Source organism: Apis mellifera, linkage group LG12 (genome assembly GCF_003254395.2).
Source record: "Apis mellifera strain DH4 linkage group LG12, Amel_HAv3.1, whole genome shotgun sequence".
NCBI classification, from domain to species: Eukaryota; Metazoa; Arthropoda; class Insecta; order Hymenoptera; family Apidae; genus Apis; species Apis mellifera.
In genome coordinates, this window is record NC_037649.1 from 8,301,933 (window position 1) to 8,327,416 (window position 25,484).

General features: G+C 37.4%; 3 protein-coding genes across 7 annotated transcripts in view; 2 read left to right on the top strand and 1 right to left on the bottom strand.

Moving 5' to 3' along the window:
• The window catches only part of LOC551033 (pre-piRNA 3'-exonuclease trimmer), a 91,239-nt gene that overhangs the window by 26,120 nt on the left and 39,635 nt on the right, over positions 1-25,484 (bottom strand). The gene's annotated exons all lie outside the window — the stretch shown is intronic.
• LOC102655922 lies at positions 207-2,905 on the top strand. Its single transcript, XM_026444461.1, has 4 exons — positions 207-741; positions 807-902; positions 1,501-1,755; positions 1,843-2,905. Exons 1-4 carry the CDS (start codon positions 499-501, stop codon positions 2,221-2,223), a joined length of 975 nt encoding a protein of 324 aa, XP_026300246.1. The 5' UTR covers positions 207-498; the 3' UTR covers positions 2,224-2,905.
• On the top strand, positions 3,509-15,020 carry LOC408381 (sodium- and chloride-dependent GABA transporter 1). 2 transcript variants are annotated; one of them, XM_391929.6, is made up of 11 exons: positions 3,509-4,016; positions 7,222-7,527; positions 8,147-8,281; positions 8,399-8,527; positions 8,619-8,763; positions 9,005-9,376; positions 9,810-10,026; positions 10,142-10,294; positions 10,364-10,567; positions 10,636-10,806; positions 10,918-15,020. In XM_391929.6, the coding sequence occupies exons 1-11, from the start codon at positions 3,821-3,823 to the stop codon at positions 11,053-11,055; spliced, it is 2,166 nt and encodes a 721-aa protein (XP_391929.5). In that variant the 5' UTR covers positions 3,509-3,820; the 3' UTR covers positions 11,056-15,020. The 2 variants fall into 2 exon arrangements, with proteins under 2 accessions (XP_391929.5, XP_006565290.2); XM_006565227.3 differs by having other exon boundaries at positions 9,194-9,376.

Here is a 25,484-nt window from a genome sequence, read left to right on the forward strand (position 1 = left end):
AATAATGATCTACTAGAACTTGTGTATCCATATATATATATATATATATATACATGTACATCTATATATAATAAATATTATCTTAAAATTTATTTCAAACCCTTCTATTCCTCTCCTCTTTTCATTATTATATCTCTCAACTCAACAAAACTCTCTACAAACAATAATATCATCGGATCTTCGACTTTGTGTTACAATTAAAAACTCTAATCTCTACGAACAATAATATCATCGGATCTTCGACTTTGTGTTACAATTAAAAACTCTAATCTCTACGAACAATAATATCATCAGATCTTCGACTTTGTGTTACGATTCCATCATCTTCGAGATATACGTCGAAACTCGAGACTCAAAGGTGAAAAACAAGGGAGGGTGGACAACGCGGTTCATTTCGTTCGCGACTTCAGGTTCCTCGATATAATTCTAACCATCGTAATAGCTCGATGCAGTGGTGAAAACGGATCAATCAGGCTGCTGGCACAGCCTTGCACCGTGATGTCCTGTTTGACCGCCCTCGATTCGCAGATCGTCACCCTACTGTCCGTTCCCCACGAGATCCTCTTCCTCCAGCACAAGGTGTTTCGAGAGTATGCCAAGATAGCGGTCGGCCCCGATTTCATCCACACCTTGCCGTCCCTCCTCATCCTCGTTTCGATGGCCATCGTTCTCTGGAGGTGTCCACCCTCCTACAACGGCCTCGCCCAAATAACGGGCTCCGTCATGTACAAGAGCCTTCAGGTAAAAAAAACCTTTCTATTCCCTCTTTTCGGGTTAACCCTTCCGCTTCTTCTTTCGTTTCAAAGCTGTTGGTCAGCTGGGTCGTCGTTATCGCGATTCTCTGGTTCTGGCTCATGTGGCAGAGGCTCATCTATTGCTGCGTCTGGACCTCCTGGAGTTACGTGAGTGTACATATATATAATATTTCTATCGTCTGATATTTTTAAAATAATCGATACGATTTCTTTTCCAAATTGACTCCTCTGTCCTTTTAGAGAAAGAAGGTGAAATAAAATATATATTATATATTATATAATTAACAACGTAGATTATTTCTTAATCCCCGTGACGATGATCGATTAAATCGAATCCAATAAGAGAAAATTAAAAATAGTCGATATGATTTCTTTTCCAAATTGATTCCTCTGTCCTTTTAGAGAAAGAAGGTGAAATAAAATATATATTATATAATCTTAACAACGTAGATTATTTCTTAATCCCCGTGACGATGATCGATTAAATCGAATCCAATAAGAGAAAATTAAAAATAGTCGATACGATTTCTTTTCCAAATTGACTCCTCTGTCCTTTTAGAGAAAGAAGGTGAAATAAAATACATATTATACAATCTTAACAACGTAGATTATTTCTTAATCCTTGTGACGATGATCGATTAAATCGAATAAGAGAAAATTGTCCAATTTTACAATATTCATGTATATATTTATAAGCGAAAATGAAATATTATTTTCCAAAGGAAAATTAATTATCCCATTGTAGCAATCCGAATACAGAGACGTCTCTTATCAATGGTGGCAACAAGTCTGGTCCTCGTACTATCCACCCCCTCTAGAGCCACCCGTCATGTCGGCCGGTTTCATCAGCTGGTTGATCTCCATGTCGATCGCTGTCACCGTTCTAGGCTGCGCCGTTTCCACCAATCGGGTGTGGAACCTCGCCACGGAATTGGCGATCGGCGTGAAAGACGCTGTATCGACGGTGAAATTCTACGCCAACTCTTACCTCAAAAGGTTTGTCGTTTGAGAAAAAAAAAAAGATAATAATAACATCAAACGATCGAATTTTAAGAAATTCTGTTCCCCTTGGAAAAATACCAGAAAGATAAGCAACATCCTGCAGCAATTGTGGTTGCCTGGCGAGCCTGTAGCGATAGCGAGCAAGAAGAGCAACGTGCCGAACGACAGCGAGGCGAGCTCGATATGCGACGAGTGCCGATCCGAGATCTCCACGGACGCGGTAATCAACGATCATCGGAGGGAGATACTTCCCGTCTCGTACGGGACTAATTGGATGCCTAAGCCCAACTTCTCCGGCGGGTACAAAGAGCCGATCAAGAAAGTGTCGATGAAGTCTCTGCACACGGTGGCCGTGGTCAACGATATCCAAGACTCGGACGATTTGTCGCCCCGTCACTCGCGATACAAACGCGGCTGCCACACCGTCATACCCAACAACTCGAGCGACCAGTCGAGCGGATGTTGAGAAACGCACATGGGTCCACCACTGACGTGAATCGCCCTTTTCTTATCCTAAAAGACAGTGGACACGTTACAGTCGATTTTCCACTCATTTTTTTTAATGGTCGGTTCTGGGGGACGAGCTCTACGATTTCTATCGGAATATTTTTTTCAAAGAGCAAGCTACGTTGATCGGGAAAAAAAGGGAAAGAATCGAGTTTCTAAGAGCTCGTAATCGATAAATAATCGATAAGGGTGGATCGTTAGAGTAACGTGTCCGAATCCTTTAATATTTTGTCGACTCGAAGGAAAGTTAGGGGATTAATGATCGAGGGAAAATTATCGTGATCGGGATGAGGATTAAGATGTATGATGATCTCGATTCGGGAACGAATCGAGAAATTGATATTCGATCCAAGTGAAATCGAACGAATTCGCGGAGAGATTTTTCTTACGACGCGATCGATTCGAGGGGTACAAGCGAGAAAAAGGAAAGGGGAGATGATAGTGCTAACTTTTTTTTTTCCTTTCTTTAATATGGAGAAGAAAAATGTATATATTCGAATGATGCATCGCTGTTCCATCCTTTTGTCAGGGAAGGAAAATTCTAAAGTTTTTCTTTAAGGTGAATAATCGCTAACTATGGTGGTAGAGATGACGTAGGTAGAATAATAATGTAGATGTAAAAGATTATAGAAAGTTATTGTACCGTATTGTACCGTAAAATATTGTATTGTACTATAAAAATTATACGTCTACGTATTTTTTTACGATTCGTGTTGTTTTTATTGTTTGATCGATACGTTGAAAGATTAATGAACAACGATAAAGGAGTTGCTATATATATATATATACATCGAAGAAAGTCGTTAAGCAAGTTTTATATTCATTTCTGTGTTTAAATTCAATCGATATTATTTTAAACAATTTCCTTTGAAATATTTAAATCTATCTTCAAATCCATCTTTTAATCTTTACTTCACACAAAACTATTTCTTCCTTAAAGACTCGAAAACATCTACGCTAAACTTCTTCACGATTGCTTTCTCGTTTCGAATCTAAAAGGCTACGCTCGATTTCGAGATCGTCTTTTCCAAGATTAAATACACACTCCAAAATTATAAAAAAAAAAACGCTTGGAATGAAACGATATCCCGTTCGAGACAATCCTCCCAACCCGTTCTCTTTGATTATTCATCGAGTCCTGGAGAGACTTGGTGTTTCCAGGACAGCCTCGATCCGAGTTTCTTGGAGGGGGTGTCGGCGCATGCGCCCGAACGGGGTAACACTCCCCGTCTTGCGGCCAAGCGTTATTCCGTAACGACATCCCTCGTAGGATAGGTCGACACAAGGCTCGCATCATCTGATACGCAGTAAAATCAGTTTCCACCGAAGTGGAAGTGGCTGTCGTCGATCCCCTATCGCGATACTTCAACGATCAGCTTCCCTCCAACGTTTTGGAACGAAGGGAAATCGTACCTTCTCGATTCCATCTCGGTTCGAACGGAAGAATTTCGCGGTCCAGAAAACGAAGGTCGGGCGTGAACTCGATTGTTTTCCTCCTCCTTCGGAGGGCATCGTCCTCCCCAGCTTCGAGATTCTCCGATCTTGGAAGGATGTAAATGGTAAGGCGAAAGGTGGAGGATTCGAAGAAGAAGAAGAAGAAGAAGGAGAAAAGGAATAATACGAAAGCGTCGAGGAAGAATTTAGAAGACTCGAAGAATTCGATTTTGAGGAAACTTGGATCTAGGCAAGGGTTGAGAAGATCTCGCGATATCTTGGAACCTTGCGTGTCGTTGCTTTTTGTGTCCTCGATCGGTGAGATGAATTAATTTTTCTTCTCCCTTATTCGTTGATTAAAAATTCAACTTTCATCTAAGATTATCCATTTTCAATCGTAAAATAAGAATCGTCCCTTTCTTCTTCCGTATATATAACAATAATCACGTTGTTAAAATCGATCGAAATTCACGATTTTACGATCGTCCATACCGTAGATCGTTAATTGAACGCAGAAAGGAGAACAAGCAGAAGAGAGAGGGAGGGGAGGAAAAATAGAATCTCGCGAAACGGTGTTAAATTGAAATAATATATACAAATCCACGTGCACGGTGTAACGTGACACGAAGCTTCTTATTGATTTTGCGTTCAGCATCCCGTAGCGCGCGCGCGAGTATTTGTATACAAGCGAAATCAGCCGCGCTCGCGCGCTCCACGCACGCACACGTGAGACAAAATCACGCATACAATACGCTTCAAAAGTATCCGTGTTTATCTTTCCATTCCAGAATCACGTACACTCCCGCTCAAAAGTCAAATTAATATCCTATAATTCTCTCTCTCTTTTTCCTCTCCTCTTTATCTATATATTCATATATACATATATTGATAAATTATACGTTTGAAATATCGATTTGAGAGCTCCTCTTAATAATTTAATTTGTAAATTTGCGATTCGAAATATCAGGGCGATCCCGTATTTGTGAACGTTAGTGTACCCGATCGTGTAAACACGCATACATAGACAAACAGGTGCGTGCTTTCTCTGTTGCACGCTCGTGAATCGGGTAATAAGGGTAGCGGGCCGAGCGAACCCTTTCGAGGAAAGGGGGATTTTTCATTGAGTCGAAGCCGGTTTTCGCGAGCAGAGATCGTATTAAAGACAACCCTCGCGGAAATAGAGGGAGACTTTTATGAAAGAGAGTGGAGAGATCGAAAATATATTTTCTTCGAATGAGAAATATTTTTTCCAACGCAAATTCCTCTTCTTTGAAAGTGATTTGGTAATTTCTTTTTCTTAATAATAATAATTTATATCGCTTTATCAACGGCGATAAGATATAGTTGCAAATCTCGTTTAAAGAAAGAGCGTTACTTGGCCGGCCAAGTGAATATACACACACACGTGTACCTAGTTATATTTGTACGTTCGAGTATACTTTACAAGTTAATTAAGTGAAACATACTCCGTGTATAAATTTCTTCTACAAGGGACTTAATTAACGTTGCTTATTTATTTATTCATTCTCGTCTGTTCAATTAAAATCCCGCTATCTTCCGCAAACAATTATTACTTTTCTTGGAAAATTTTCCCTATCCTTGATCGAGAAAATAAACGTTTAATTATAATTCTCGTTCCATCTAAAAAAAAGTATTCTACCCGTTCAGCTTCCTCGAGTTGACAAATATATATAAAATCGATAATTATTCTCGTTCGATTCGTCCACACTCGTAACGTTACGAAAAGGTTAAGTTCATTAATCGTGATTCTCGATTTATCGCCAATTGTCGGTAGTCTTTGTCGTGAATGGGGCGCGATTTAATCGGCATAAAGGTTAATGCGATACGCGTGATGGAGTCGCGGATCGAAAGGTTTATCGGGCGAAGCGACGTGGAAACGCGAAATGTATAAGCGATCAGCTCTCCACGGGGTAATTAAATTATTTATGTATGCGCGCCACGATATAGAATATCTGGAATCGAGGTCGGCCGACGATCGAATCGAAGCTATTTAACAAGCTCGGTAAATTCTTTTCCCAAGATTTTGAGAGAATCGAGTTCGTTCCACTCGAAACGAAGCACGTTCTCTTCTTCTTGCGCATAATTTAATCGATCTGGTTTAATTTTTGTTTAATATAATTTTCGACGAGTCAATTAGAAAGATAAGTTCACGAAAGCGTTTATACTTGAAATTAATTCGAATATTTTCATCCTTTTCCTTAACAGAAATTATTAAACGCGAAATAATTAATTAATGTCGTAGGAATATTGAGATGAAGGTAGATCAGTTTCAGTTTGCACCACTACCTGATGAATCCGTACTAGTAAAATGTACACAAGATGATGCAACAACTGCCGCGTATTTCCTCGTCGCTCGCAACGAACGGAACACCACGTTATCGCGAGACATCTCATCTCGATTTCTAAATATAAAATCAAATGTAAATTTAATGACGGGAGGAAAGGCACGCGATCTTTGAAAAAGTAATCGATCTCTCTCTCTCTCTCTCTCTTGCCTGTGATTCACGATTCGTCGAAAATCAAATGGTAAACAACGAGTTTTATTTGTTCGACGAAATAATAAATATCGATTACGCGTTAAGTGGAGACGAGTGCATATATTATCAGCTTCAATTTTCAACTGGACGTCTCTATTCGATAATCGACTTTCGTCCGTACGCGACAAACGGTGGCACGACAACAACTGGCAGAATATCTGTCGTCCGTCCAATGTTTACGTTCGTGCTCGGTGTCGAGGAAATTTGTAAACGTAGGAATTAAAGCGGTTAACCTTCCCGCGTTTCTGTTTACAAAGCGGGATAAACTCGAGCGTTAAATACGATCGATTCGATGCGACGAAATACATACATTTTTCATACAATTACGCGTTCGAAATTGTACGAGATATGAATTCTGAATGGAATTTAATTAAAAAAGGAACGATTGCGATACACGAATACGAAATAAATAAACGAGTAATCGTAAAAATATTATTTACTTCAAAATTAATAATTAAAAATAAAGATAAAATAATTTCGTAGAAATTTATGCGAAAAATACTCGCTTAGAAAATTAAAAAGAAATGGAAAAATTCCGCAGAGTACTACCCACGTCTCCGCCCACGCACTCCTCGTTTATACACACCGAAATCTAAAATCGTCCCTAAAAAAAGATCTGTTCGTTAAAACCGTATTGTCATTAATCAACCACGATTACCTCTTGTAACTTGCATGCTCCGTTATTGCGTGTCGTTCCAGGATGTCTCGGAGCGTGCAGGACGCATTTACATAACCTCCCTGATTATCGATCGATTATATGAATTCCGCGTGAATCACGGTTCAAGGTCACGCGACGATTTTCAATCACTCGATCCAACGATCGTCGCGTGATCTCGAGATGAGCGAAAAGACTCGACGATTCGGAGAATAATTTGTCGTTTCGAATCTCTATTCGAAATTTTAACCAATTTTTATTCCCTTCTTTCACTTTCTTTCGAATTAATATCCGACTCCGTGGATTCCAGCAACCATGGCGGAGAAGATGTACTATTGGGGGGAGCAAAAGGATCAAGTGGATCCGGATCAGACTTTCATAGAGTTCAAGGCCAAGTCGGTGGGCTCGAGCAGGGGAAGGGAGGCGTCCCACGCCGCCGCTAAAACGAGCGTGTCCACGTCGCAGGGCAGGGCGATCGAGGTCGGGAATCGCGAAGAGGACACGGAACGAGGGGGATGGGATAACAAGTTGGATTTCCTGTTCTCGTGTATCAGCGTCTCGGTGGGGCTTGGAAACGTGTGGAGGTTTCCGTATTTGTGCTACAAGAACGGGGGAGGTGAGTTTTTTTTGGAAGTAGATTGGAGAGATTATTTAATTCGATTCCAACGTTGGGAATGTTACGTTTTCTCTGTGCTTCGATCGAGATTCGTTTCCTTCTTTCCTTTGGCACAATGGTCAATCAATATGGATGGACTCTGCTTCTTCACGCGTAATTTCGGAATTATTTCTCTTGCCTCGATTCGATTCTATGAATTATTAATACGTGGCTACGTAGGTTCTTTACGTGCAATCTCGGAATAGATGTATTGTTTCGCTTCAATTTGATCTTGTTGGAGATGTTAAATTTCCTGTGTGTCGTTTCAATTTTTGGCGAAATTAATGATTTTATTCGCGAACGAAAGCGTTCAAAATGCCACGAATTTTCGTGGGATCGAAGGACAAAGGCCAATCGAGGCCGCATCGATCCTCCGTGATTATCAAGGATACATTGGATTTTCTAACGGACAATGAATAATTCATCTTCGACCGTGAATACTGTGGATAATTATACGTTCTCCCACGTGAATTAATGAAACCAAATTAATGAAAAAATGTTCGAATTTAATTTTAAATTTTTAGTACGTGTTTCTAATAATTTTCCACACATTCTTTTCAACTTTATAAAACAATTACAGGCGCTTTCCTCATCACTTATGGAATTGCTATGGTGTTCTGCGGTATTCCAATATTCTTCCAAGAGGTGGCAATCGGCCAATACCTTGGAGCTGGTGGGATGACTTTGGTGGGACAATTGTGTCCCCTGTTGCAAGGTATTTTCAAATTAAAGTAACATCCTTTCTTCCTTTCTTTTCTACAATCTTCGACAAATAAATCGAGTAAAAGGATGAAACACGTGTTCGAAGAGTAATTAAACGTTTCGATTTCAGGGGTTGGATACGCCACTATGACGATCGTATTCTTCCTAGATGTTTATTACTGCATCATCATCGCCTGGACGCTCTTCTATCTTATAAGCACTTTCGTCAATATACCTAACGTACCTTGGAAGGGTTGCGGTTGGTTGATCAATCGATCGGAAATAAAATTTCTACACCCCATTCCAGCACAACAGCGTGGCAATTTTTCTTTTATTTTTTTCTTCCGCAGGAAATTGGTGGAATACCGAGGATTGCTTCGACGGCCTCGAAAAGATCGAGGAAACGACCGATCTTGTTAATTCGAATAGCACGAATTCCACTTGCAACGAGAACGTCACTCTTCATCATGCTACACCGGTCGAGGAATACTGGGAGTAAGCACAAAGTTTTCACAAGTTTTTCCCTTTCTTTCCTTTTCTCTTGAAAAATTCACGACTCGAATTATCACCCTCCTAATTTTTCACCCTCCATTGAAAATTCCTTCCTCCGATTGAAAATTGTTGGAAAATATTTAACGTTTAAACATTTTAGGTGAGAATTGATGAAATTTTGAGAAAAGTCCATTTTGAGGAGTTTGATGAGTTTTTCTCTCTCTCTCTCTGGACGACTTTTTAGACGACGACTACTTGGGATCACTCCCGGTATAGAGAGCATCGGAGGGATCCAATGGGAGCTGTTAGGCTGTCTGGTCATCGGCTGGCTCCTCGTATATTTCATCATCCGGCGTGGCCTCCACCAGAGTGGTAAAATTATTTGGTTTTCAGCTTTGTTCCCCTACGTGGTGCTTTTTATTCTTTTGGGAAGAGCGGTGACGTTGGAGGGCAGCTACAACGGCTTGCTGTACTACGTAACGCCGAGGTGGGAGGAATTAATGTCGCCTGGCCCATGGATCGACGGGGCCACGCAAATTTTCTTCGCCTACAGCATCGGGACTGGAGCTCTGCCCGCTCTCGGATCGTACAACAAGTTCCATCACAATTGCTACAAGTGAGACTTCCACTCCCTTTCTCTAGCTAACTCTATCCTCTCAACGCAATTGTTTATCTGCGATTCTTTATCAAAAAATCTTCGTTGTAATATCATTTGACGAATCTCTAAATTTTACTTTCTTCTCTGTATTTAGAAATATGTGAGTCAGCATTCCCTAGCTAACTCTATCCTCTCAACCGATTATTTTCACTGCGATATGTGCAATTATATTAAATATCATTTGACGAATCTCTAAATTTTACTTTCGTCTCTGTATTTAAAAAATATGTGATTTCGAATATTGACGATATGTACGTGAATCGTGAAATCGTTCTTTAATTTTGTCGGAGAACGCATTGACTCGTTCTACTTAATCCACTAACTTCTCGATCAATGTTCTATCTTTTCCCTTCGAGAAATAGATTCGTAAACACGTAAAATATTGTTTCAGAGACGCGTTGATCACGTGTGTGGTGAACACGTTAACCTGTTTGCTGGCCGGTTGCGTCACTTTCTCCATCCTGGGCCACATCGCGTTGGAACAGGGGACAGAAGTGGCCAAAGTGGTTAAAAGCGGTCCAGGGCTCGTGTTTCTCACTTATCCGGAGGTGGTCCTCAAGCTTCCTGGCGCCTCCATGTGGGCCATCATCTTCTTCGTGATGCTGCTCGTGAGAAAGCTTTATCCCCGTCTCTTTTTCATCGATTACGCCACGAATCTTAGATATATTTCCATGTTATCTTGATAATGAAACTATTCTTACGTTAATTTTATTTTTGTAACAGATACTCGGGATCGACAGTGAATTCTGCATCGTGGAATCGTTCATCACCGGGGTTGTCGACAATTGGCCCGACCTCTTACGCCCCCACAGGAACAAATTCACCATTGCCATTTGCTGTCTCATGTTCCTTTTGGGCCTTCCCATGGTGACCAACGTCAGTCTCGATTAATAAATATATTTATTCATCGCCATTGAACGAAAAATTAACAAATAATCGTTCCAGGGTGGCGTTTACATATTCCAATTAATGGATTTCTACTCGGCCAGTGGAATGTCGATTCTCTGGGTCTGCTTTTTCCAAACGATAGCTATATCTTGGATATTTGGAGCGAGAAAGTTCTGCGATTGCATACACCAGATGATGGGTATACGATTGAATAACTTCTGGTACGTTTGCTGGGTCGTGTTTGCGCCAGTGATCATGGCTGTGAGTATCCAATTCTTTAAAAAAAGAGAGAAAAGGACGGGGAAAAAACTTTCCTATCTCTCTTTCAGTTCATCTTCGTATTCCAATGCGTTCAATACAAACCCCTGAGATATGGAAACAATTACGAATATCCGACGTGGGCCGAGGTGATAGGCGTTTGTCTCAGTTTGTCATCCATGATCTGGATCCCCGTTTACGCCGTATATTACGTGGTCGTCACACCAGGATCCATCAAAGAGGTGAAATTTTATTAATCTCGTCGTCGCTTGATATCGATCGATCAATTTTCTTATCTAAAAATCTTCATAATTCGATTATAGGCGCGTTTAAAGATCGTTGCAATTTTTCAGAATATTCTGAAGGGTTTGAAACCGAACATAAAGTCGCATCCAAAATTACCGAAGGGGGAGAAATCGGCAGTGATACCAATGTCGGAGAGCAGCGCAGGATTGATCACGAAGAACAACAGTTTCCTCAGTCAAACATGATCGCAGTAAAAAATCGCTTCCTTATTTCTTTATTAGGTTGTAATTAACGTAAGCGTAGTATTTTTAACGAGATTTATTAATCCAAGTATCGGACAGTGTTGCTCGATTCATTATTCGCCGAATCGTCTCCTCCGGTTTGACTTGGTTTGATAATATCAAATCGAAGAAAATCGAATCAATTTCTTCGAAGCAAAAAAAAATATATATATCGTAGAATCTTTTTTTGATCGACGATAGTTTCGAGACGAATCAAAATAAAGAAAAAAAAGAAGAAAAATAACAAGTTGCGGATGAAATTCGAGCAATTACTGTGCGAATAAAAAAAATACCAAATACTCGTTCCTTCTATATTAAACGATGGTACCACATAAAAAAAAAGAGTATTATCTATTTATCGTTAGAGAAAGATGATGGTAATAGCAGACACCGCTAGTTCTCGGATAACTAACGAAAGATACAAGTGACTCGAAGAGGTCTATATTTTTTATCGCGATGTTTCTCTCTCGTCTGCACGAAAAAAGATACGACACGATCCAATTTTTACCAATATTTTTATTATCCGACGAATGCCTACTTTTCGAGAAGCAGAAATTTTTTAAAAACGACGTACGTAGTTAGTTCGATTACTAGCTGGTTAAATTACAGATAATGTGCCTCGACATTGACGAAACATTTTTCTTCCCTTTTACGTTTAAAAACGAATGATATTACTTTTTAAATATTACTTTAATTAAACTAAGTTAACGTGTAGTTTAGTATTTATTATAACGCAGTTGACATTTATTAATTTTTAATATTAAAAAAAAAATAAATCCATACAAATTTTGTATATAATTAATTGGAAAAAAATTTGTTCACGTCAAATCGAGTCGAGGATAGAAGTGTGCCTCGCAGAAACTCGTTGGTACCATAATAATCATCGGGAATCATTGCGTGAGAAATGAATAAACGTTCCGCAGGAAATTAAAAAATTCGTTTCTAGAAAATTTATTAACAATTCGTTCGTTGAACGAATTTAAAAAAAAAAGAAAAAGAAAAAAAGAAAGATGAAAACGTTCCTTTCGATCGCAATGATTCCACGCGGAAGGATCCAGGAATATAAGATAAGAATATAATATTATAACATTAGTTTTATGAAAGAATTATATCTAGCGAATATATCTACGATTTTATGATTGCTAAAAGGATTATTAATTCAAAATATTGTTCCAACATACTGTTATTTGCATTAATAATATTATTCCTGCGAATTCAAACGACCAATTAATAGTATATTTAAAGAGAAAGAAGATAGAAGATTGTTGGAACGAGAAGTGACGCTCGACAAAACTCGATTTATAAATAATTGATGGACACGAGCAATAAATTTGGAAACGGGCCTAAGTAATAATTCTGTCTATGTTTAAATGGTTTTCAGATCATACTCTGTTTAACACATTCAATGCAAAATATGTGTCGTAAAAGGAATTTGTTTTATCCTGTGCTGGATCATGTGCATCGACGTGCCGCGAAAAATATCCTATTATATGGCGGATCATGCGAATATATTTGTTACAAAGAATGTCCTATCCTGTGGCAAATCATGTAAGGATCACAAAAAATATTTTATGTGGCGGACACGAATATATTTGTCACAAAGAATATTCTATTCTGAGGAAAATCATGTAAGAATGCACGTCACGAAAAATATTTTATGTGGCAGATAGCGCGAATATATTTGTCACAAAGAATATTCTATTCTGAGGAAAATCATGTAAGAATGCGCGTCACAAAAAATATTTTATGTGGCGGATGACGCGAATATATTTGTCACAAAGAATGTGGCAGACGATATAAAGGTATGCATCACTAAAAATTTTTTATTAAGTAACGGATGACGCGTCACAAAAAATATTCTGTGGTAAACGATATAAAGGCACGCATCGCTAAAAATTCTTTATTATGTAACGGATGACGCGAACATATACGTCACAAAGAATGTCCTATCCTGTGGCAAATCATGTAAGGGTCACAAAAAATATTTTATGTGGCGGATGACGCGAATATATTTGTCACAAAGAATGTTCTATCTTGTGGCAGACGATATAAGAATGCACGTCACGAAAAATATTTTCGTGGCAGATAGCGCGAATATATTTATCACAAAGAATATTCTATTCTGAGGAAAATCATGTAAGGATGCACGTCACAAAAAATATTTTATATGGCGAATGACGCGTCATTAAGAATGTCCTATTCTATGGCAAATTATGTAAGGGTCACAAAAAATATTTTATGTGGCAGATAGCGCGAATATATTTGTCACAAAGAATATCTTATTCTGAGGCAAATCATGTAAGGATGCACATCACAAAAAATATTTTATATGACGGATAACGCGTCACTAAGAATGTCCTATTCTATGGCAAATTATGTAAGGGTCACAAAAAATATTTAATGTGGCAGATAGCGCGAATATATTTGTCACAAAGAATATCTTATTCTGAGGCAAATCATTTAAGGATGCGCGTCACAAAAAATATTTTATATGGCGGATGAACGCGTCACTAAGAATGTTCTATTCTATGGCAAATTATGTAAGGGTCACAAAAAATATTTTATGTGGCAGATAGCGCGAATATATTTGTCACAAAGAATATCCTATTCTGAGGCAAATCATTTAAGGATGCGCGTCACAAAAAATATTTTATATAACGGATAACGCGTCATTCTGTGGCAAATTATGTAAGGGTCACAAAAAATATTTAATGTGGCAGATAGCGCGAATATATTTGTCACAAAGAATGTTCTATCCTGTGATAGATGATATAAGAATGCACGTCACGAAAAATATTTTATGTGGCAGATAGCGCGAATATATTTGTCATAAAGAATATCCTATTCTGAGACAAATCATTTTAAGGATGCGCGTCACAAAAAATATTTTATGTGGCGGATGACGCGTCACTAAGAATTCTGTGGCAAATTATGTAAGGGTCACAAAAAATATTTTATGTGGCGGATGACGCGAATATATTTGTTACAAAGAATGTCTTATCCTGTGGCAGATGATATAAGAATGCACGTCACTAAAAATATTTTCGTGGCAGATAGCGCGAATATATTTGTCACTAAGAATTTATCCTATTCTGTGGCAAATTATGTAAAGGTCACAAAAAATATTTTCGTGGCAGATAGCGCGAATATATTTGTCATTAAGAATTTGTCCTATTCTGTAGCAAATCATGTAAGAATGCGTGTCACGAAAAGTATTTTATGTGACAGATGACACGAACATACGAGTCACAAAGAATGTCCTATCCTGTGGCAAATCACGAAAGGATGAGCGTCATTAAAAATATTTTATGTGACAAATATATATGATACGAATGTATTTGTCACAAAGAATGTCCTATCCTGTGGCAGACGATATAAGGGTGCGCGTCTCGAAAAATACATATAGTTGTGACGATTGACGTAAGCTTGAGCGTCACAAAGAATTTCTTATCCTATGGCAGACGATGTAAGGATGGGCTATAAAGTTTTGCGAGAAATATAAAAGATGAAAAAAGAGTTTTCTTTTCTTTCGTTCCCTCGTTGCTTTTATATTTCTCTTCACAATTATTATTTTCATATTTTTACTCGAATATTCTTTGATTTTTGACGGCGCATTGAATGCGTTGAACGAGTATTTCGACGAATTGTTGATGTTGCGTGTGCATTTGCACGACTATTTGCTTTCCTTCCGTATCAACGCATTGTTATTACCCGCGAGTAACTTTTTAATCGAGCGAGCTAAGCATATTTATCACGACGAACGTTTTTTTCTTATCATTTTGGTTTCGAAAAGATCGAAATGCGTAAATTTTGAAATTGTAATTTTTATTGTAACAGCACGAAAGAGTCGAAGAACGAAACGAAGAGATTCGAAGATGTACGATGCGTTTATTATGGTTGTACGAAAATATAAAAGGATATTCTTTCGATGGCCTTTCCACTTGTGATCCCAAAAATATCGAATGAGAAACATCTATTTCATCCTTAAATGCGATCGACTTTCTTCGCTTTAATTTTAAATTTTCGTATTACATTTTATTTTTCTCTGCCTTTCACGCTAAGATTCAAACTTTCTTTTTTTTATAAAATTAAAATTTTGATATCAACCCTGTTAATAATCCTTATATTAAAAAATATATATATATACATACATACATACTTTTTCTTTTCAAAAGTATCATCCACCAATGATACGAAATCATTGAAATCATTCCAAATTATTTAAAGGATTGATCCCTTAACAATTTTTTTATCTACAACGAGAACGTACATATTTTTCGTGTTCCATTTCAACGTGATACAATTCTTCGATTTTAAAATCGAAATAGAAATAAATAATCATGACATAAAAATGACAGATTTGTCACAGGCATCAAAGGATATAATAAACATCGTCGTTCACACCGACGATAAATTCGATCAATTCGACAGAATTGATAGATAGAAACGGGACGAAAGTGTCAGAGCGATATGATCGGTCGATTGAATTCCGCTTCCGGTCCTCGCCATCGTCTAATCTCGTCCGTTTAATCAATTGGACGATCGGTATTCGCCACCGATTCACCAATGATTTACGCCAATTACAGTTAATCTATATAATTTTCTTCTCTTTCGTTGATCAACGCGACACGCTCGAAACCGAATCGAAACCAGATGAATCGGGTTGCTTCGTCAACCTTTTCGTTCGAAACATCATCATCAATGCCGCCACATACGCCTGTTCGTAATATTCTATCATTTGGAAGGATAGGAATCAACGCAGTGTTCGATGAGATCAATTCTTTTGATCGATTTTATCATTCAACAGGGGAGGAACGATCTAACAATCCGATATTCGCGATAAATTAAAAACCGTTAAAATGTATAAAACGGGGAGGATTATTTAAGAACTAAATTAATCTTTCAATCGCGAAAATATAATTTATCATAATCGCATTTGCACGCTATTTCTCCTATAACACTGAAATTTCATACGTTCGAGCATTCTATTCTATCCGCGATATAAATACATAATAATAATTTCTCTCCAAATTCCATTATCAAAATATCCTCGTGATAATATTTCATTATAAAAAGAAGTCTGCCATAAATCTGTCAAAGCGACAACGAATTCTCTCTCTCTCTCTCTCTCTCTCTCTCTCTCTCTCTCTCTCTCTCTGGGTGAAATCTTGGCGCGAAACACGCGAACAAGGAACACGTTGTGCATCGAACGACGTATTACCTGGACGTAATACAAGGTTGTGACACGGTTGGTGGAAAGACCGATACGTCATTTACGGGGCACGCTTTATCCCAAGGTCTGTGAAAAATTCGAGGCGAGGTTGTGGACGTAAGGAAAGGGAAGAAGGGTGGAGGGAACTCCCTTCCCTTGGAATATATTCGCGAGAGAAGAATGAAAAGCGGCACGAACGAGGCACGCGTTGATTGTGCCGGTGAATGGGGGCCTTTGTCACGGGACGAATTCAATCGGAAATTCTGTACAGGGTTTCCGGTTTCCATCTCTTTTCCGCGCGCGCGCGCGCTTCCACTTCACCCCCCTCTCCCCTCCCCGCGTCTATTGTCGCCCCTTCAAAGTCCGAATCTCCGATTTTCTCGAGATTTTTCCGCGAGCTCGAAAATGAAAGGTTCGCTTTCGAATTTATTTCAACGCTCCTCTTTGTCGACGGAAACCGTTCGCTTTCCGCCTATTTTTGGTCTCGTTTTTTTTCTTTATTTTTCTTCTTCTTTCTTTCTTTCTTTCTTTTTTTGAACACGTTTTGTTCGGCCTGGAAAAATCACGAGGAGGGATTTCAATTTTTAATCGCGTTATAGGTTTAATTCGAATAATATCGAGGATTGATCGTAATACTTCTCTCTGTTTCGTTTTGCTCGAGAATATCGATCGATCTCCCCGAAAATTCTAAATTTAATTTTTCTGCGAAAGAATGGAACTCGTGTACCGTGGAAAAAGAACAAAAGAATTTGAACAACATCGAAAGCAAATTTAATCGAAAATACGTCATGCGACACGAATTGATTTCCTCCTTTCTCCGATTATTCCGTTATTTCTTTCGGGATAAAACTCCAATATTTCTTTGGGAAATCTTTTTCCAAAATCTGGCCCCACGCATCAATATTTGAAACCTAAAAATTTCCATTTTTAAAAATCTATAAAAACAATCGAAATGTTCAAACTTTCGAAATCGTGCAAGATCAAAATCCTTTTTCCCAAATCTTCTTCGAAGATCGAGATTCAAAAATTCGCGTAAACGTTGAAAATTGTAGGAAGAATTCAATTAATTCTCACGATGTCGGACAAAGGATAAGGTAAGGTTATTCGATCGAGAAACTATGTTTGACAAACGTCTGAAACAATGGAGAGAACTCTCTCTCGTTGCGCATCGCGATGGATTAATCCATACTTGGCGGACCATTTAGTTCGCTGTCCGATGCAATTCCAACGCTTGCATTCGTGACGAGCGAACACAACTCGAAGAAATTTCCAACTGCGAGACGAGGAGCATGCGAAATCCCAACGAAACTCGATTCTTTCTTGCTTCGTCAAATTCCTTAGAGCGAGAATCTTATTCTCAATCGAAAGTTCGATAGAAAATTCTTCTCCTTAATTCCCAATCGAATTATTCTACGCGTTACGTGATTATCATTATCATTCGATCATCGAATCATCGTTATAATGCAAAGTAATAAATTTTAACGCTTCATTAACGCAGCCATTTTTTTATTCGATTCCGAACAATTTATTTACGCATTTTATCCGTGTTATTTAATTTTTCAATGCCATTTATCCGAATGAAAAGCGGATATTTGTTTTAAACGAAACAGCGTTTCCCCGGTGTTTCAAGATTATAAATATTAACAAGACTAGAGGAATTTTAAATGGGTCGGGAATTTTAAAATGATTACCGTGCGAATGAAACGTGAGCTCGAAAAAAAAAAAGAATTTTTTTTAACGGCTATACATCTTCCCTTCCTTAATTTATCGTTCAGTCACCGTGGTAATTTGCCAATCATTTGCGAATTCGCGCAATTACCAATCGTTTACCAAGTTTTACGCAATTTTCTTTTTTTTTTTTTATTCACGCAACTTTTCCATCAATTAGGAACAATTTTAAATCAGTCTAAACTTTTCCTCTTCCTACCTCCTCGCATCTCATCCCAGCAAAGATTTTCTTCTTCCTAGCTAGTTATAATTCTCTTCGACTTCCAAATCTTTCGATTCTTCGATTCTTCCTCCAACTTTCAAAACTCTTTAACTACGTTATCCCACCACTTTCATCAATCCTAAAGAATTAATTAAAAATCTTTCTATATATATATATATATATATATATATATATATCTGTTGATCTTATTTCTTTCTTTTCAATCATATTAAAATCCAAATTTGGATCTACATATAAAAATAGGAGAAAGATGATAGTTTTCAATAGTTGGATACCGTTTGGGGGTCGAGGAAAAACGAATATGGAACGACCTTAGGTGTTCTTCAGATTATCATTCTCGTCTCGGGTAAGAATAACACGGATGGACAGTCACGCGAGCCACCCTTCCCGATCAATGAGCCAAATCACCTGTGGATACGCCGTGTATCGAAACCAATTCTCTGGAGGGCAAATACATTAGCGTGGCTAAGATTAATATCCCTATAATTCGAGTCACGTATAACATTTTTAACACAGCGAACCGAGAAGGAATCTTTCATCTTCGACGTCTCTTGGATCAAGAAGGATCCGTCACTCGAGTTGTAATTTTATTTCTTTAATTTTAATCGAGTGTAAAATCTAAATTAAATTTCTACGAATAAGTTTCGATTCCTTCCTTTCGATCATCAATAATCTGAAAATGGTAAATTCTTTTTCTCAAGCTGATCAAGGAGGATGATTTATCAGAGATTCTTTAAAATTAATATATTCTTCGTTGTTTTCGAACGAGTCTGATAGAAGATCGAGCTTGTATATTTCAATGAAAACAGCGCAACGTAATTAAATCCCCTCCTCGTTTCTAAATTTTTAATTTTTATTTTCAATCCTTTCGCGCACAAGAAAGCATGTATACGAAAGCCTGCAGGCTAAGAGGTCTGTTAAGCTCAGAATAGACGAATCCAATTATCGCGGAATCAGGAACAATTTATTTCGTTATGCGTGTATGTATATATATTAAGAGAAGCAGTATTCGAATAATTCTATCGTTATTGATTTAGCATCGATAGTTAACAGAATTATTGTTCACGAAATCGACGATATATATATAATAATCTGATAAAATGGAATTAATTGTTCCTCGTCACCTTTATCTAAAGAAAAATTAATTAGAACATCATCGACTCGAATCTCTACTTAATTCATGTTCGAATAATTTTGAAAATGTGAGAAATTTTTTTACTTTGTGCAGAGACAGGTTAAAGCACTTTCACGAAAAGCTCTGAAAAATGTCTTCAACGCGACGACGAAAGTTTGCACGAAAAGTTGGGACAAATCTATCCTTGACAGGATCCAAAGAAACACGGATAGAGTGCTCGAAAACTCTATTCTCTCTCTGTTTTGCATTTCAATTATATATTCATAAGAGTTGGAATTTTTCGTTCAAACTTTTCAATATAAAATCCCGTATAAAAAGAACGACAAATTTTATCACAGGGATGAACGAAAAATCGAATAACGATGTTTGGATATTTGCACGAGGATTAACAAGAGACGTTTCTATATTTTTTTCTCAACGAAAGTGAACCCCCATTCCTTAATTCCCGCGACGCACGAGTACACGTATTTTCAAGTTTAAAACGGATGAGAGAGGGTTGTAAATCGAGTCACGTATCTCTCGTAACGAAAGAGAAAGAGAGAGGGGTAAGAAAAAAAGAAAAGGTTGTCTGATTTTTCACCACCTGGTCGACCATATATAACGTATGGTAAAAAGTATAGAGTCACCTCGCCACGAATTTAAATTAGACATCTCTGCTGGGGGATGAGATTTTTGGGATTTGATCTTTCGATTTACGATTCGATATCTTATTTCCAATTCTCCTTTCAATGGTTCCGTTTATAATCGTTACAGAGAAAAGAGAATAGAAATTAATAAAAAAGATCTTATTTATTTATACACGGAATAATTTGTAACTTTTTCACGAGAGGCAAAGTATACATCTGATTTCTTCAATTATCGTTCTTCATTTTTTTCGACATACAGTGGAAATGTTGGAAAATTCACACGTAGTGTACACACAGAAGTAGAATTTATATTCACGATTGAAGGAAGGAATACGAATTTTGGGATGGCAGAGAGGGGAGGAGGGTGGCGTCCCGAAATATTCATCGTCGCCATGACAACACCCCTTGTACGCGCCACTGTTTCGATTAATGTAATTGCCATTTGCTGAAAAAAAAAAATGCAACGAAAATTCGCTCCTTTCCTATCCTCGTCTCTCCTTCTTCTTCCAAAAGGAAGGAATACTTTCGATTAATCTCATCATCGACACGAGGGAAAAAAAATAACAGAAGAAAGAATATTCTTATTTCACGCACGTGGATGCCACGTATTAAAAAGGAAGAAAAGAATAAAATTATCTTTGCCTTTATGAAACAACGAATAAGTTGAAAGATAAACAAAAAATGCAACGAAAATTCGCTTCTTTCCTATCCTCGTCTCTCCTTCTTCTTCCAAAAGGAAGGAATTACTTTCGATTAATCTCGACACGAGGGAAAAAATAACAGAAGAAAGAATATTCTTATTCCACGCACGTGGATGTCACGTATTAAAAAGGAAGAAAAGAATAAAATTATCTTTGTCTTTATGAAACAACGAATAAGTTGAAAGATAAACAAAAAATGCAACGAAAATTCGCTCCTTTCTTATCCTCGTCTCTTCTTCTTCTTCCAAAAGAAAGGAATACTTTCGATTAATCTCGCCACGAGGGAAGGAATAACAGAAGAAAGAATATTCTTATTCGACGCACGTGGATGTCACGTATTAAAAAGGAAGAAAAGAATAAAATTATCTTTGTCTTTATGAAACAACGAATAAGTTGAAAGATAAACAAAAAATGCAACGAAAATTCGCTCCTTTCTTATCCTCGTCTCTTCTTCTTCTTCCAAAAGAAAGGAATACTTTCGATTAATCTCGCCACGAGGGAAGGAATAACAGAAGAAAGAATATTCTTATTCGACGCACGTGGATGTCACGTATTAAAAAGGAAGAAAAGAATAAAATTATCTTTGTCTTTATGAAACAACGAATAAGTTGAAAGATAAACAAAAAATGCAACGAAAATTCGCTCTTTTCCTATTCTCGTCTCTCCTTCTTCTTCCAAAAGGAAGGAATACTTTCGATTAATCTCATCATCGACACGAGGGAAAAAAAATAACAGAAGAAAGAATATTCTTATTTCACGCACGTGGATGTCACGTATTAAAAAGGAAGAAAAGAATAAAATTATCTTTGTCTTTATGAAACAACGAATAAGTTGAAAGATAAACAGAAGATGGATGCCGCCAGTTTCGGTGATTTATGCTCGCGATCGCGAGAGTACATTACACACCCCATCATCCCTCCCTCCCATCGAGAATCGACGTTGAATCGAGTTTAAAGCGAATGCATTTATATCGGTTTATCGGAGTTTGCGGCGCAAGGGGATTACGATTGTTAATGGACGCGGATCGATCGCGGTTCCCATCTATAATCCCAAGATTCGACGACGAGCCGGTTCAACGATCCACGACGCGGCTGGCCTAACTTTTTCGAATCGACCATCTTCCAACGCTGATCCCATCCGATTCCCAACTTTTTAACCATCTTTACGAGCTCCCCGCACGCTCCCTAAGATTTTAACGTAGACTTAACTCCAATCTTCCCATGAAAATTTTTATTCCCCCCTAACGATTTTCAACCTTCCCCCCCACTAGAGATAATAATTTTCTACGATTCAATATTTTTAAGTAATTCTTTTCTTATCTTCTCTTCAAAGAGGAAACATATATAATTATATATTGTTAATCTAGAAATTAATAAAATAACATATTTATATTTATATAATCTAATAAATCTACGTAACGAATCGATAAATAAATCCCAGCCAATGTTGAAGAACGAATTAATGACGAAACAGGAGTTGGAGTTATTATTGCTATTGGTAACCAAGTTGAAAAAGGGATTTGAGCTCTTTTAGTAAAAGCTATTAATAATAAAAAAATTATTATAAATTCATTTATTTTATAAAAACTTAAATTTCACCTATAATTAATAATAAACCAATATTATCTAATCGATTTAAAATAATAGTTACTATTATCCCGAAGTAAATGATTTTATTTTTATATAATAAATCACAAGATAATAAGAAATTAAACCTAATCCATTTCAACCTAAAATAATTGGCCTTATAATTAATATATATGTATTGAAATTAAAAATAAAATTATTAAATATGAAAAACGATCTTAAATCCATACATCTAATTCTATAAATAATAATTATTGAAAAAATTATTCTTACTAAAAAAATGAATATTAATAATTTATAAATTCAACTATTAATAAAAAATTAAATTTTATTCAATTAAACGAATAAATATTTCGTTCAAAAATTAACTTTTTGTTTAAACGTTATATATTAAACGTATATCTTCTAATTATTTCATTTCGTATCTATCTTTGGCGCAGCTTTTTTCGAATATCTCTATGTAAAAATTTAAAAGAGACGAAAATATATGATGATCTCTCGGGTATTGGTCGATCGACCTCGATCTTAACGAAAGAATCTAAGAAATTCTTCCCCCTCCCCTTCCTTCATTAATGATTGAAACAGGTGCATGGAAGCTTGGAATCGTTCCACTTCCTCCCATGACCCCGTGAATCTCGAATATTGTGAGCACGTTGTGAAAAGGTGCTTTTAGTTATGCACTTGTTGGATTTCACCGATATTTCACCCGGCAGCCGCCACGGGTCGCATTTGTCGGGAAACGCAGCGACAGAAGGGGTCCATCCCCTTGGGATTCGTCAAATATTCACCATCCTCTCTCTCTCCTCGCGCCATGGACGACCGCGCCGCCATCTAGGGAGATTCCGCGCGCCGCTTGTTTCGCAACTTTGTTAGAGCGATGTTTAATTTTTGCATGATTCACGCGATACCTTTAATTTTCCGAGCTTTTTGAAAAAAAAAAGAAATAAATAAATCGTAGGAAAACAAAATTGTTCCCGTTCCGCAAATTCGTTTATACAATTTTTGTTGCATTTCTATAAGATTGTTCGAGCGGAAAGTATTTATGCGACGGAATTGTTCCGGAAATTTATCGAATTTTTCCAATTTTTTCTCGATTCTTTTGCGAAAGGGATTTTTTTCTTCGAGGAAAAGTATCGAAATTGATTACGTCGCGAAAATTTCCTTCCAATTTATTTTATCCAGCTAATTTTCGAACGATATTATATTTCATTGAATTCTTTACAATACTTTTATCGACGATAGATTAAACGAGAGATACAAAATACACCTCGATGCGAGATACATTTATTTTTATCCCGATCTATCGCTATCTACTACCACTACCGTTTTGCGTGATTTGTGTCAATCATCCCCGGCACACGCTTTGTTTGACCATTCCATCCAATTGCCTGCAATGTCTACCGAAATACCCACCACTTCAATATCTGCACAATATCTCAAACACCCGAAACTGCATGCACACTCCCGTACAACATCGTAACCATCCAATCCAAACATCCGTACCTAACGTGGCATTAACACGTTCCCAAAAGCAAATTGATCAAGCCCCGAGAATATTTTCCAATGTTACTGTATCCTCGAAAATGCTCGAAAATTAATCCCCCCTTCGAGCGCGTGGAGAAGGAAAATTCAACCGTCGAGCGCGATTATCGAGTAATAATCGTGTTGAAAATGGCGAAACAAAAAGATTTGCAAGATCTCTCTTGTCAATGAATCTTTTCTAATCCCCTGGAGAACCGTCCACGTTTCCTAGATCGCTCGAGTTTCATTAAAGACACATAATTGTCGCTCGAGGAACGCGTTTCAACGCTCTCAATGCCGCCCATATTTTTTCAAACGTTGCGAGAACACCTTTCCGATCTGATGCTTCCACCTTTCCTCTTTTCTTTTCTTTCTCTCTTTAGGATTAAATCGAAAAACGTGGAGGAACGACGAATAAAGTATTTTATGTGATATTTTATTTTCAAACCGATGGAGTATCATCATCGTGGGATAAAGTAACAAGAAAGTTTTAATATTTATTAAATTATTCACGTTTGTAGGCGAATTTTTTAAAAATTCAAATTTCTAGAAATTTCTAAAAATTTAATAAAATCTATTCGATCTCGAATCACTCCTTCTTCACCATTCTTCGTGGCGGGATAAACAGAGCCGTAAATCGCGGCGTGGCGCCATCCTCCTTCGAATATTTAACTTTAGCCTCGTTACCGTTCGCAACTCGCGTTTATCTCTTGGCGAGAACAACAAGTTTGACACCGGCTCCATCATAACGTGGCCACCTATCGCGATTTATCCTTCCGCCATATTTATCGGCCAAGGTTTATTTCACCGCCTCTTGCATAATTCATCGCCCCTATAATTATTTTCTGCTCCCCGCGTTTAATTCGAACTCGTCAACACCCGGATTTCTCCGATTTTCAAAAAAGAGAAGACTCTAATGGATGAAAATTACGTATTGCATTTCTTTATCGATGATACGAAGGCAACGTGTGTAATTTAAATTGATATATCGTCTTTGGTGTGTTAACTTGTATCGATGAAACTTATTTATTATTATTTATTATCAAATAATCGTAATTGTTTATCTGCGTGGGTGAAGGATGAAGGATGAACGTGGGTGTAATCGTATCGATTCGCATTTACTTTTCTAAAGAAGCAAGTTTTATTGAAATCATTCGATCGAAATTGTTGACCGGAAGCTAACAAATGAAGGTAAATTAATTTGTGTTGAATTAAGATTCGATTATATATATATAGGTGAATTTCAATTGTTCGAGCATTTCCCGGAGAAAGGAAGGAAAGAAAAAGTAAAAGAAGAGTGGGGGAGGGGCGATAAAATAGGACGTCGTGGTCTAAAACCACGAACTGACTTTTATTCTGAATAGACAGAAATTGCAAGGACATAAGAAAAGAGGTAAAAACGTGGAGGGGGAGACGAACGGTTTTAGAAAAGGATGAATGCAATGAAAAAAATAATTCCAACGAATTGAAACAAATAAAAATAGAGAAAGGGGGAAAAGTCATTTAGGAATAGGAAAAAAAATTAATGCGAGAAAATACGTGGAGGAGTGGAAAAAGAATGGAAAAAGAATTTTACGCGACGAGGGAGAATAACAATTTCAAATATAAAATAACAAAGGAGAACGAGAAAATGAATTCTAACGATTAAACAGAGATAATAA